Here is a 13,984-nt window from a genome sequence, read left to right as displayed (position 1 = left end):
ACCTTAATATGTGTGTTGAAGTTTTTGGCGAATTAAATGCCACAGTCCTTTTTCTCTGTTCCCTCATGTAGCGCTGATTTTCTATTTTGACTGCACAGACTGCCACGTTTTATTAAAAACCCATCTTGCCAGTTGTGAAGATGCTTTGAATTGTGTTTTAGAGCCCTAGTTTGACTAGTCTGATTTGATAAATCAACTCTCTCTCTCTCTCTCTCTCTCTGTAGAATGGGTGGGATCCCTGCGGTCAGTGGTAAAGGAGAGAGACTCCTGCTCTTCATAGGCATCATAGACATCCTGCAGTCCTACAGGTGACACACTGACACACTTATAACTGTATTCCAGACTACATTTGTTCAGAAAGAACACTTCAAATCTGCTCTTTTCTCTAAAGCAGTGGATCGAAGATCCAAGAGTCCAATTTTAAAAATTTGTGTACTATCCATCTTAAATAGTATGCATGATTACAATATAAAAGAGTATGACAACGTTTCCTGGATGAGATAATATTTCTGGTGGATTTTCGAAGTATCATCTAAACATTAGCATTTTATCATGCACATCCCTTTTCAATGTTTTTTAAAAATGTTATGAATGTGATGTGAAGCTGTTGTAATGAACTTGTGCATGCAAACGCAAACAGTATGTAGGAGTCAGATTGATGTTATATAAAATATGTATTTTTTTTAATTCACATCTGCCAGATTTAAGTGCAGTTTTCAGATGCCACATTTCAAATCTGCTCTGTTCGCTAAAAATCAGTCACATGACCCACACCCCCAATAATAATACTTAATTTTAATGCCCACATTTTATAGAAAAAAGCAAAGCTGTCGAGATATGAATATATGCTTTTCTTTTTTATGAGTGTTATTTTCATTTTTTATATATATATTTTTAAAGGTTATTTTATATCATATTTAAGAGCTAGATGTAAGATTTAGATTTAATCGTTTTATATATATTGATATATAAAATAAAATTAAAATATTTATTTAACAAGAAATTATTAATTTATTTATTTGCAAAATTGTGGAAATATTTGTTTTAAGCTAATTAGGCCTTTTTTAAAGTTGTGTTTTATGGAGCAGGTGCTCCAGCTAGTTATTTTATTTTATGTTATTTTATTTTAAGTTGCATATGGTGCAGGTGCCCTGTTGTTTTAGGGTTAAATATTTCCTCTCCTCCTGCTCTTTCATTCTGCCTGCATTAGTGTGTTTTGAGTCATGTTAGTGGATCACATCTAGATCAGCTGTGATGAAACTCTCGCCTTTATAATCTTCACTAGCGTTGGGGTTGTTTCATGTGCTCTTATGTAAGATTTCTGGAAGACTGCATTAAGTTGCAAAAAATAAATCCAAAGCTCTCCCATCAGGATACTCAGCAGTCTGTGGTTCTGTGAATCTGTAAGCTGATGTCTGTCTCTCTCGTTCATGCAGACTTATTAAGAAGCTGGAACACACGTGGAAGGCTCTGGTCCATGATGGGGTGAGAAACCCAGAAAAACTCACTCAAATATACCATCATCTTCACCATTATAATGTGTCTTAGTGCTCTTAGTGTCTTATTAATGTCATCTCAGAGCATTAATACACATCACCTCCATCTGCTTTCATACATGCACATCTGTATAAACACAAACTGTGACGGCACGGACAAGGACCTATTATACTTTTTTACATTCTTATCTTTTTTTATTGTGTAATGTTGATGTTTGAACATGAAAAAGTCCCTCCAGCGGGAGTTATTCTCTATATCAGTGTCAGTGTTTCTGAACTCCCTGAAACACCTCCATTGTATTCTTGAGTTTTCGTCACAATATTCCTCATTTAAATAATTCATACGCAGAATAAAGGGGCGGGGCCTGGTTGAGTTAGTTAGTAGTGTGTTGAAACTAGCGGTTATGGTAAGGGGCGGGACATTTCCCAAACACCAATCACAACACACTGCTCCAGCCGACCAATCAGAGCACATTGTGCTTTTCAGAAGGAGGGGCTTCATAGAGACAGGAACTAAACAGAGCGTTACTGACAGACTGGGAAGAGAGGAGCTGAACAATGGAGAATATGAGGAAAATAATGAATATTCAAGCATCAAAACCTGTTCTAGTAGAGCACAAAAACACAATCAAGACTTTGTAAAAGAGCATAATATGGCCTCTTTAATGTGTGGAAGTGAATACTAAATGTGGTAATCTCACCCTGTGGCCTCCTTTATTAATGCATGAGATGTTTGATGTATGTGTGTGTGTGTGTGTGTGTGTGTGTGTGTACTGGAGATTCACTGAGACAGTAGATAGACTTTGATAAGGATCACTTGTGTTTGGTTTCGCTGTAGATCTCGAGTCTGAGAAGGCGTCTCTTTCCATTCGCTTTCCAACTTCTGTTTCTCTCTACTTTATTTCCAGTCTGCTCTTTTGCATTAAGCAGTGACTTTAAAATAAAATAAAATGTGTTGAATTTTCATGCAAATAATATCAAAAGTAAAAAAAAAAAACTAAAATTAGGCTTCAAGCTAAATTTAGCTACTAAATATAATAATATACTACCCGCGACCCAAGCAGATGAATTCTTGAGTTTGAGCTGCAGTTTGACCCAGACATGTGCTTCAAACAGGTTTCATGAAATTCACTCATTAAATTTTCTTAACTACTAATCACAAATGACTGTGATTGGTCAGTCGTCACCAGCGCTGAGGAAAGTAACAGTGCCTCTTCAGTAGCGGTCTGAATGATTTGCACCTCAGTAATGACGCTGAGAAGCTTTAATAGAATAAAAATAGTCCAAATAAGAGATTTGTTATTATTTAAACCCATTTTGTCCGATCAGTACATGTGAATGTCCACTCGGCTCACATCTCTCCTCCGTGTCTCTTCTGTCTCACAGGACACTGTCTCCGTCCACCGGCCGAACTTCTACGCTGACCGTTTTTTCAGGTTCATGAGCAGCACTGTGTTCAAGAAAAGCACTTGTGAGTACTGCCCGATAGAATTACTGTAAAGTTCAATTTAAATAAAGAGCCAATGGAGACACTTAATAAATTTAATCTAATAGAAGACATTCTCTGGTTTCTCCAGCACTGAAGGCTTCTCCTGCTAAGAAGGGCCGTGTGGCGCTGACCGTGCCCAAATTCAGCGTTCCCGGAGCGGCCTGGTCGGCCATTCAGCTGCCCTCAGAGAGAGACCAGAACATCTATGATCTGAGAGGAGCGCGCAGCTTCCCCGTGCTGGAAAACGATGGTCATTTTCTTACTTTGGTTCTTTCTTTGTTTATGTGTGTATATATACCATATTTTCCAGAACATGTGTTTTTATCATCTGAAACTTGCTGCGACTTATATTACAAAGCAGCTTATATAATATAATTAACATTGAGCACGCAAAACGTTTGCAAAGAGCACATTTTAATGGATTTTTAAATAAATTTGTTTAGGCTTGACGTTTATAATAAATATTGATAATATTTTTATGATGAATGTTTGTTTTTTCATTCCTGTTCTGTTCAGAATACGGTTACATTTTTAAAGGATTTGTTATGGAGTAAGAGAAACTAAAATAATGTTTGTAAACAATTCATTTTATTTACTGGTATTTTATTTTTAAATGTAATAATACATTTTGACTTATGCACTTATGTAATTTTTTTCTCTCAAAAATGCAATTTTGACAGGTGAAACTCATAGTCAGGTAAAACTTATTTTCCGGAAAATATGGTAGTTGCTTTAAAAATGCTAAAAAATCATATTTATTGTGCAACATGATAACTGGATGCCACTTTCTGAATAAAACATGCAACAACATAATGCAGTCATGTGACAACAATGTAGCATTCTTTTAAAATTCTTTAGATTTTTTTTGTTACATAATTTCATATACAATAAAAAAATTTGTGAAAGTTATGCAAAAAACATTCTTCTAGTAACGTTAATAGAATATTCATTCCAAGTGATCTGGTCTTTAATAATGTTTTCAAAACGTTTGTACAAAAACATGATTTACACATCATTCATTGAACTTTTTTCTGAAACATTTTAGTTGGACGTTAATCTAACATTTTTTAAATGTTACTAATTGTTTCAGAACATTCAGAGAACATTCAAAAGTAGCATTCCCATAATGTATGCAGAATGATAAAAGTTAAAAATAAAAAAAAATGTAACATTCAGAGAACATTCAGAAATAACATTTTTATAACTTAATGGGAACGTTAGCAAAACATCCTTAGAACATGTTTTTGTTAGCTGGGAGATTGTATTTCATATCAAATGAAGCCATCCTCTGTTTTTCATGTGATTGTTGTTCGTTTCTCTCAGGTCTGCAGTCTTGCACTCCTCCTTCGTTCGAGGAAGCCACCACAGCATCTGTGGCCACAACTCTGTCATCCAACACCTCCATATCTATCCCAGAACGCTCTCCATCAGACACCACAGAACACCCGCGCTACAGGTCAACACCTCGCCATAAATCACATTATTTAAACAGTTTATTTCATTTAGCTAACATGAGGCAGCATACGAACACTTCACCTGAGGCCTTCATGTACAAACTTAAAATGCATTATAATATTTGCAGAATCCTTGTTACATCTAATATTGGTTGTTTGTCATGTTTTTTTAATGCATTATACTTTCTAAAGGTGTGATGGTGTATAGATAAGTATTATAACTGTGGTTATAATTATTCATGAGATCATACAATGCATTATAAGGTGCATTACAAGGCAAAATTAATGCATTAAAAATACTTTTATAATGCATTAAATTAAAGTGTAAAGCCTGCTTTTTTCAAGCATTTGAATATCTGTGAATATCTTTTGTTCTCTTTTGTCTTCACAGAAGACACACGCTGTCTCTGAAAGATGGCGAGGGAAGGTGAGCTTCATTTGCATTACTGTATTTTTGTTGACAAACCATATTAAACTGTGGCATTACATGCTCGCAATAGCTAGATCACACTGTGCAGTATTTTTGTCTTATTTTCCAGTACAAAAATATGAACATGCTTAAATCAAGAAAAAGAGATTTTGCTGAAAACAAAAATAAAAAAGCATTTTTCTGACCTCACTGGCAGATATTTGTTTTTGTTTTAACTCACTAAATTTTTATCAGTTTTTCAGAAAACAAAACTTTATATCTTCAGTCATTTTGCTTCTCCAGTAAATATATCTTGATTGTTTAGATATGTGTAGTGGAAAACAAGACAAAACACTGAGTAAGAAAATCATTTTTTGCAGTGCACTGCCAAAGTCAGAAGAGTCTAGCCACCCAAAACCAGCGTGAAGTGTGTTCAGTGAGTTTAATCTGCTTGTTTCCGCAGGACGCAGGAAGTGGTGGACGTACACGAGGAAGAGCAGCAGACGATCACTGTGCAGGTGGAGGTGAAGAGAGAGAGAGAAGAGGAGGAGGAGGAGAGGAGCCAGACGTCACTCTGACACAGTATGTGCAAACATTACCTCACTCATAAATCACATTAATTACTGTTATGTGTCCAACGAAGCGATACCATTGTACAGCGTTTACCTCAGTAAGTTGACCGAGTGGATCTCTGAGCTCGTGCGAGTGTGGAGGCGGGGCTAATTTGCATATTCATGGATCAGTGTGTACTAAATGAAGCAAGGGTGTGTGATGAAGCAAGCTATTTTAAGGCATGAAAAAAAAATTCACAGGAAAAAATGTAAAAAATATCATTTTGGTGATCAAATATGAGTTTTAAGGGAAAACATTTTTGACTACAGGGAACTTTAAGTTTCTTTTTCTGACCCCACTGACAGATTTTGTTGTTTGTTTTAAGCGTAAGTCACTTTATTTTGAGCAATTCACATACTGTACCAGCTGCACTCAGTCTCTGATATTTTCATGATATTGTCACGATATTTCCAGTTATTTTAGCCAAGAGAAACGAGTGTTCCTGTAGCACAACACCAAGGTCATGGGTTCGATATCCAGGGAATTTATGAAGCGAAAAGTTGTGGAGCTTGAATGCAATGTACTGTAAGTCACTTTGGATAAGAGCATCTGACAAATGCAAAAATGTGTGTGTGAGCGCGCGTTTTTGTGACATATCAGGACACAGATTTGTATAATGACATGGGTATGACATAGGGATTACAAGGAGAGGGTGACTTATGAGGACATTACCCCATGTCCCCATTTTTCAAAAGGCTTATAAATCATACAGAATGAGTTTTTGTGAGAAAGTAAAAATGTGCACAGTTTCCTGTGATGGGTAGGTTTAGGGGTAGGGTTGGTGTAGGGCGATAGAAAATACGGTTTGTACAGTATAAAAACCATTATGCCTATGGAGAGTCCCCACAATTCACAAAAACAAACCTGTGTTTGTGTGAGAGGGTGATCATCCTCTCAGGATTTATTTTGGGAAAATGACCAGATGTAGACTACATTATCCTTTACCCAGCAGCTCTAATTCACATAATATTCATACATAGTATGGAAGATTAAGATTAGTGCATCCAAAATCATACACTGAAAAAAGTATTCTGTGTCGTTTCTGGTGTATCTGTTTTTTGGGCTGTTATTACTATAGAAGAGCTGGATCATGTGATGCGGTCTCTCTGAGATGCAGGTGTAGGATGTGTCCGTATGGTCCGGAGGGCTTTACTGCAGACCATCTGCTTCTGTCTCCTGCTGCTCATCTTAAACACTCAAACACTCAGCACTTTTCATTCTTTTTGGAAACTGGTAAAGTTTGGCTGCACATGAATGTCAGGTCAATGATATGAGTGAAAGTCAACTAAAGTGTTTTCAGAATCACAATGAGATTTATTGCTAAGAAGCTTTCAGTCCACAGACGAGAATAACAATGAGACACAGATGATAAAAATAAAATAAAGCGAATAAAAAAATATATTATATAAATGTACAGATTATTATATTATATATGCCTTTGTTATACATACAGTAGTGGCCAGAAGTGATGTTCACAGGGGATATTTGTTTTTTATGACCCTACAAGTTTGAGTAAACGATCAAAATATGAGGAAAATATCTTATATATTTTTTTAATATTTTAATTATGAAGGAAAAATGAAACACTAAACTTGGTTAAGGTATTTATCTTACAAAATTATTTGGCAAAAAACTACAGCTTCAGGTTTGATTTTACTATGCAAAAAAATGCATAGAAAAGCAAAACATTCACAGGAAAAGCAAACATTGACTACAACAAACACGATTAGTTATTAATATATCTTTGGTTGTGTCATTTTTGCATGTTCATAATTTCTTTGTATGACAGCATGGACAAAAATTATGTCGGCACAATTTGGCATGTTTCATTGCTTTATCACAAACAAAACTGTGCAATATGCTTACAAAATCTGAAAATTTGAATTCACTGCAAAAAATGCTTTTCTTACTTAGTATTTTTGTCTTGTTTCCAGTCCAAATGTCTAAAAATTCTTAAATTCAGATGCTTTTACTAGATAAGTAAAATGACAAAATATTTTTTCTTGTTTTCTGGGGAAAAAAATCTAAATTAAGTGAAAAACAAGCAAAATTATCTGCCAATAGTGTAAGAAAAATAATCTTGTTTCTGTTCGGGACAGAAACAAGAAACAAGATTTCAAACAGAAACAAGATTATTTTTCTTACCCCATTGGCAGATCATTTTTTTCCACAGAAAACAAGAAAATATATTTTGTCACTTTACTTATCTAGTAAAAGCATCTGGATTTAAGAATTTGTAAATATTTGGACTGGAAACAAGACAAAAATACTAAGTAAGAAAAGCATTTTTTGCAGTGAATAAAGGGTGAAGATGTAAAATTTTCTCAGCTGGACATCACTTTTGTCCACTACTGTACATATGTGGTATATAACTGTTTGCTAGGGTGTTGTGGGTGGTTGCTAGATGGTTTCTTACTGTCTGAAGTTAAAGGAGTCCATCCTCAGATCAGCGTTTTGGTTTGCAGGTTATTTAACCCAGTGATTCCCAAACTTTTTTGGCAACCGAACCCATTTGAGCTAAAATACCTTTTTGAAGAGATTTTAAGTTAATATTTCAATAATTTAACAACAGTTCTCCGTTAATGGTCACATGTCAGGTAAACAAATAAAATTAATTTTACATTATTTAATTAATTAATAGCTTTTCACCACTAATTTCACCAACATTATTTTACATTTCACACTTGATGATCATGAAAAGATTTGAGTCTCAATAATTTTTGACCGTATATGCTCTCATTTCTTCTTTTAGTGCAGCGCAGGTGATGGAAGTTCCTCTGATGACCTCGTCCAGGAAACAGCCGCTTCAGCACCCGTTACCCAGGAAGCACTTCCTGGTGACACAACAGCCCAGACAGCAGTCCCCCCGGAAACAGCCGGGACCCTCAAAACAGCTCGGGCCCCTGAACCAGCAGAACAGACCCCTGAGCTGCCCTGTTCCAGCCCGAACATGCAGCGTCCCGACGCGGACAGACGGCTCTTAGACACCCAGAGCCGTGAATCGCTGGACGAAGAGGTCGCAGCAACCACTGACATCTACTTTGTAAGTGTGAGCATGATTGCAGGACATTAAACTGAATCTGGATTTACTCTTTCCAAAGTGCCACTGACCCGTTACGTAAATGATTAATCCAGCTGTGAGGTGTTTGAGAACTTCGTCAGGTATTGTTTAGGTGGTGATCAGCGCAAATACTGGATATGGATAGCATAATGGTGTTATTTTCATATTGAATTTATGAAGTATTACATACAGGGTTCCCACGGTCACAAAAATAAATATGGGATTTTAAATTTGTGCTGGAAAAGTGAATAAGTGTTATTTTAGTATTAATTGTATACCATTATAGTATTTATTAATATTTTGAATTAGCTTTTGTTTTTATATTGTCAGTTTTCATTTTAATTTTAGTTTTAGTAATTTATGTGCTTGTCATTTTATTAGTTTTTTTATTTCTATTTAGCTTTAATGTATTTTTTATTATAATTTTAGTACTTCTACTTAAACTTATTTATTTCTAATTTGAAGTTTTAATTTCTAAGTTTAAGTTTTTCATCTAATAATTATATTTTATTTTATTTATTATATTTAAATATGATTAATTTCATTTTATTTTATTTCAACTTTATTTCAATTAATTTTTAAAATCGTTTTAGTTTTCCAACAACACCGGTGGATAAAATGGATAAAATCTTAAAATTAGTGCTGTCAAATCAATTAATCACGATTAATAACATCTAACGTGAAAGTTTGTAAATATATAATATATGTGTGTGTATATTAGTGTGTGTGTGTATATATATATATATATATATATATATACACACACACACACACAGACAAACGCACACACATATTGTCAAACTTTTATGTTAGATGTGATTAATCGCAATTAATTGATTTTACAACACTACTTCAAATATCTTAAATATTAAAATCTTGATATTTATATAGTGAAAGTTACTAGTTATTCTCAGCAAATATATAATATCATATGAATATAATATTTAAAATTATAGAACCTGCTCTTACTGAGTGCAGTCTCTGTGAAATGATTTATAATATTTGATTTTTAATCTTTTTTTTAATAATATTATTATTTCATCCAGTGATCACAACAACTGAATATATAGGAAATGTCATGGAAATGCATTGTTTAGAAGGATTGGAACCATGTATTTACTGTCAATACAGCATATTTTACACACTTAACACCTTCAATATATATATGTTTTACAGTTTTTTACTAAAACAACATGTCACAAATGCGGTCCATTTAGTGTAGGTTAAAATTAACAACATTTAAGTAAATATGCACCTAATTTTGGTCACTTTATGTGGAGTGGGGCTAATTGTAGATCACATGTTTCACAGAGCGCCAGTCTGGATGATCTGGTGGAGTTATGAAGGTAACATGCATGTGTAAACGTGTCTCTCTCTGCGTAAACAACTGCAGTGTCACAGTTTCTTTCTCCTCTGTCATTAGAGCTTTAAAGCTTTCTGGTGAAGCTCTTATGAAACTGATATTCTGATCGAAGGATATTATTATTAATTCACAGACGGTGTCCTAACCACACGATTTGTGTCCAACACAGAATGTGCTGCTCAATTTGACCTGATTTCATCGCTTGTCATGCCTAGTTAGGACACAGTGTCAGTGTTTGGTGAAAATGTTTTGGTGGCGTGAGGGATTTAGCATGAGGCACAAAATGTGTCAGTCCTGTCAGAACAGTGTATGTGTGTGTGTGTGTGTGTGTGTGTGTGTGTGTGTGTGTGTGTGTGTGTGTGTGTGTGCGTCACACACTCGTTCTCCTCATATGTGGTGTCTCTCTCCCTGTTAATCTCATGCTGTCGTTTCCTCTCTGTCGGGGATAATCGCCTCTCTAAGTTCCTTTCTTTTTTTAGTTTCTCTCTCTGTATCTCTCTCATTGACTTTCCATTTATATATTTCTTGTTTTCAGTGGTTGCTGGTCATATATATTTTTTGTGATAATCTGGATGCTTCTTTAAAGCTATAAGTCAACATGAAACAGTACTTGCAACCAATCTGACTTCTTTAATGTGACATATTTTTGGGAAACAAGAGGGCGGGATTTGATTTCATCCATCAGGAATTGATTTGCTGGAATAAAGTATCTCTATATGAAGCATTTTCATCTTAATAATGCAAATTCAGTGTTGGGTGTAATGCTTTACTAAGTAATTATTAATTTCTGTAATTTAATTACTTATAGAACAACTCAATATAAAAACAATAGTGTTTTTAACATCAAAATTTAACGTCTAATGTTAAAATGTATGTTTTTAATGTAACCATTTCCCTTTAAATACTTTGGTCAGTTCAAGAATAATTTGTGCAATTTTATTTTATTTATTTGAAAGAATTAAAATAGCAGTTTCATGTCTATTCTTGTTTTGTTCAACTTGTTGAGGTTGATATGAGATTTAGAAAGTAATTAGTAATAAGTAATGCAATACTTCTTAGAGAGAGTAATTATACAGTAATCTAATTACACTGTTGAAGATGTAATTAGTAGCTAGTAATTAATGACTTACCCAAATATTTCAGCCTAATGTTGTGATAGATTTATTATTCTTGAAGGTGGTTTTAAAATAAGAGGGATTGAAGAACATGATTTAAGAAAGTAAAAATTGATTTTCATGTTGGCATAAATCAGTTTCATTCATCAGCATCATCATCATGATCTGTTTCCTGTCTCTCTCTCCCTTCCACTCCATCTCTTTTTTTTTTACTCATTCCCCATTTCCTGTGCATGTGCGTGTGTGTGTGTGTGTGTGTGTGTGTGTGTGTGTGTGTGTGTGTGTGTGTCAGTACGCTGAAGGCAGATATTGGGTTTATTCCCCCGTCCTCCAGCGGAAGCTCAGTTCCTACAGTATCGTAAGTGAACCGATCTGAACACCTGACAGCAGGATGTCCCAACTGCCACTTTCAGATCAAATATGGTCTATATATAAGACTATATTTAATTAAATTTGGCATTAGCATTCCTATTACAATCTTATGCAAACCCGTGGTTGGGAAACCCTGCTGGCATGATTTTAGCATCAGCTTTTTCATGTCTTAAAATACAGTAGATCACTTTCATGTGTAGATTTTAAACAAGGTCTAGTTAACACCCCCTGACTAACTAAAACATGATTCCTGATAGTACTGTCCACGTAGGGTTAGTAGTATGCAGAGGTTAGTACCTTCATAGTAGTGTTTGCATCCATATATTTCTGACAGCAGATGACTGGTACGTTCATAGCAGAACCACAGACAACTAAATGATGTTTGAAATGGAAAACTAGCTTACAGCATGCTAAACATTATATATTAATATAGTATGTGAAACAGTGTGCAGTATGCAATACATTTTAGACAATGTGCTGTGCTGTTTTCATGTTTAATTTGTAGCCTCAGTTGGAGATGATTTATCCTCCCTTTCTACAATCAACTTGTGGTGTTCTGCAGGGCTCCCTGTTGGGACCAATTTTGTTTTCAATTTATATGTTACCTCTTAGATCCATCATCTGGAAACATTATAGAAATTTTCACTGCTGTGCAGATGATTTAAAGTTATATTTATCACTGCAGTCCAATGATCTGACTAGCTTAGATGCTTAGCAGATATAAAAAACTGGATGTCTTGTAATTTTCAGCAATTAAATACTGATAAAACTGAAGTAGTGGTAATCGGTCAGGATAATCAATAATAAAAGTCAGTTTGAGTCTCTAAAATAACACTGATCGAGATGCTATTAAAGTTTTCATTAATAAAAGTCAGTATTTTTGTTGTTTTTTTGTCATTTTTATTCATTTTTGTGGCTTTATTATTTTAGTACATGAAGTTAAACTAAATGAAAATAGGATACATTTACTTTTATTTTAGTTAATAAATAAACATTATTATAGCTCAAATAAAAAAAATATTATTTTACAATTTTAGTTTTCATTATGAGATACAGGTCATTCAAATATTGCATGCATGCATACGGAAAATGTGCATACTGCACACTGTATTGCATACTGTCAAAATAGTGTGATAGTTTGTGTTTGGAGCTGCATTTCACTGTTATCTGTCGTTTTATTATTCCCACTAAATGTTGAATGTCTTTTCTAGTCACCTCATGCGTTTGCTGTCTCTATCTCTGTCTGTCTGTTTCTGTTTCATGCTGTCTGCACTGCTCGGCCCTGCCTGTCTCTCTGTGGTGTGTGTGTCTGCCTGTGCATGTCTCTGGCGCCCTCTGCTGTGGCGGCGGCGTGTCTGCAGCCTCCAGAGGAGAGGAGCTGGATGTACTCACCCCTGCATTATGGCTCAGAGCCTCAGCCTGTGTCTGATGGCGAAAGTGACACAGTAAGTGTGTGGGGTTCAAACCAAAGCACTTCCTGAAATGAATCCCTGCCCATCCCTGCCCCTCTTGATTTTAAGACCTACACCTTTCCAGAGAACTCATTGTTCATTCATTAATCTATTCATCATCAAAAGAAAATCATACCCCAAAACATGAAAACTCTCATTATTTACTTATTTGTGTATTTTCCAAAAGATTTATTGTAAATATGACCATTTTTGGGTGAACTGGTCCTTTAAGGCAAGACACTGCAGAAATTTTGGGCTGTTTGGCTTTCCATAATGTGTTGTTTCAGACTAGTGGAAAGAAACCATCCAAAATAGACCTTTGAGTGTTTTATTACATTTTATCTATGACTTCACATCTGTAGCATCTGTAGATTTTTTTATTGCAATACATATCTTTAAAAGCAGTGAGTTTGAATCAGAAATCTCCACTTCAGCAGCTTTACATACACCAAACCTTACAGTTTTATTCATATATCATTTGACTGATTTATTTAACATTTTATTCCAAAAACATGGTAAAAATGTATTTTCTGGGAGGGCATTAGACTGATGTAATTTTTGTTTGTTAAATAGAACATTTGTAGTGTCAGTTGGAGATGATTTATCATCCCCTTCTACAATCAACTTGTGGTGTCCCACAGGGCTCCGTGTTGGGACCAATTTTGTTTTCAATTTATATGTTACCTCTTGGATCTGTAATCCAGAAACATATACATTTTTACTGCTATGCAGATGATTTACAGTTATATGTATCACTGTGATCCAATGATCTGACATGCTTAGATGCTTAGCAGATATAAAAAAAAACTGGATGGCTTGTCATTTTTGGCAAATAAATACTGATAAGACTGAAGTAGTGATAATCAGTCAGGGCTCTAATAAACTCAGATTGAGTCAGCTCTTAATAAGGTGTTCCCTAATATTCAGCAGGTAATAAAAAATTTGTGTGTTTATTTTGACACCAATTTGAATTTTGAACATCACGTTAAGAAGTTGGTTCAGTTGTGTTTTTATCAGTTAAGAAATATTTCCAAGGTGAGAGATTTAAAGTTTTAAAGACACAGAGAAGCTTATTTATGCTTTTATTTCATCTCGTCTGGATTATTGCAATGCCCTGTTTTCTACTTTAAATCAACGCACTTTATCATGGCTTCAATTAGTA

The 13,984-nt window shown here is 34.8% G+C and overlaps 1 protein-coding gene across 3 annotated transcripts in view; it reads left to right on the top strand.

The window, feature by feature from the left end:
- Window positions 1-13,984, top strand: part of pip5k1cb (phosphatidylinositol-4-phosphate 5-kinase, type I, gamma b) — a 50,366-nt gene that overhangs the window by 31,884 nt on the left and 4,498 nt on the right. The window contains exons 9-17 of one of the 3 annotated variants that reach the window (XM_051912842.1): window positions 225-308; window positions 1,437-1,485; window positions 2,883-2,967; window positions 3,074-3,235; window positions 4,309-4,441; window positions 4,831-4,866; window positions 5,312-5,430; window positions 8,213-8,503; window positions 12,733-12,816. In XM_051912842.1, the coding sequence (XP_051768802.1) occupies window positions 225-308; window positions 1,437-1,485; window positions 2,883-2,967; window positions 3,074-3,235; window positions 4,309-4,441; window positions 4,831-4,866; window positions 5,312-5,426 (664 nt within the window). In that variant the 3' untranslated portion in view covers window positions 5,427-5,430; window positions 8,213-8,503; window positions 12,733-12,816. Of the gene's footprint in view, window positions 1-224; window positions 309-1,436; window positions 1,486-2,882; window positions 2,968-3,073; window positions 3,236-4,308; window positions 4,442-4,830; window positions 4,867-5,311; window positions 5,431-8,212; window positions 8,504-9,832; window positions 9,868-12,732; window positions 12,817-13,984 lie in introns of all 3 variants that reach the window. The other 2 variants (XM_051912833.1, XM_051912824.1) reach the window with 2 other exon arrangements.

Source organism: Ctenopharyngodon idella, chromosome 2, assembly GCF_019924925.1.
Source record: "Ctenopharyngodon idella isolate HZGC_01 chromosome 2, HZGC01, whole genome shotgun sequence".
In the NCBI taxonomy this organism is placed as follows: domain Eukaryota; kingdom Metazoa; phylum Chordata; class Actinopteri; order Cypriniformes; family Xenocyprididae; genus Ctenopharyngodon; species Ctenopharyngodon idella.
The sequence above is the reverse complement of the archived record's forward strand: the minus strand, read 5'-3'. Positions and strand labels throughout refer to the sequence as shown.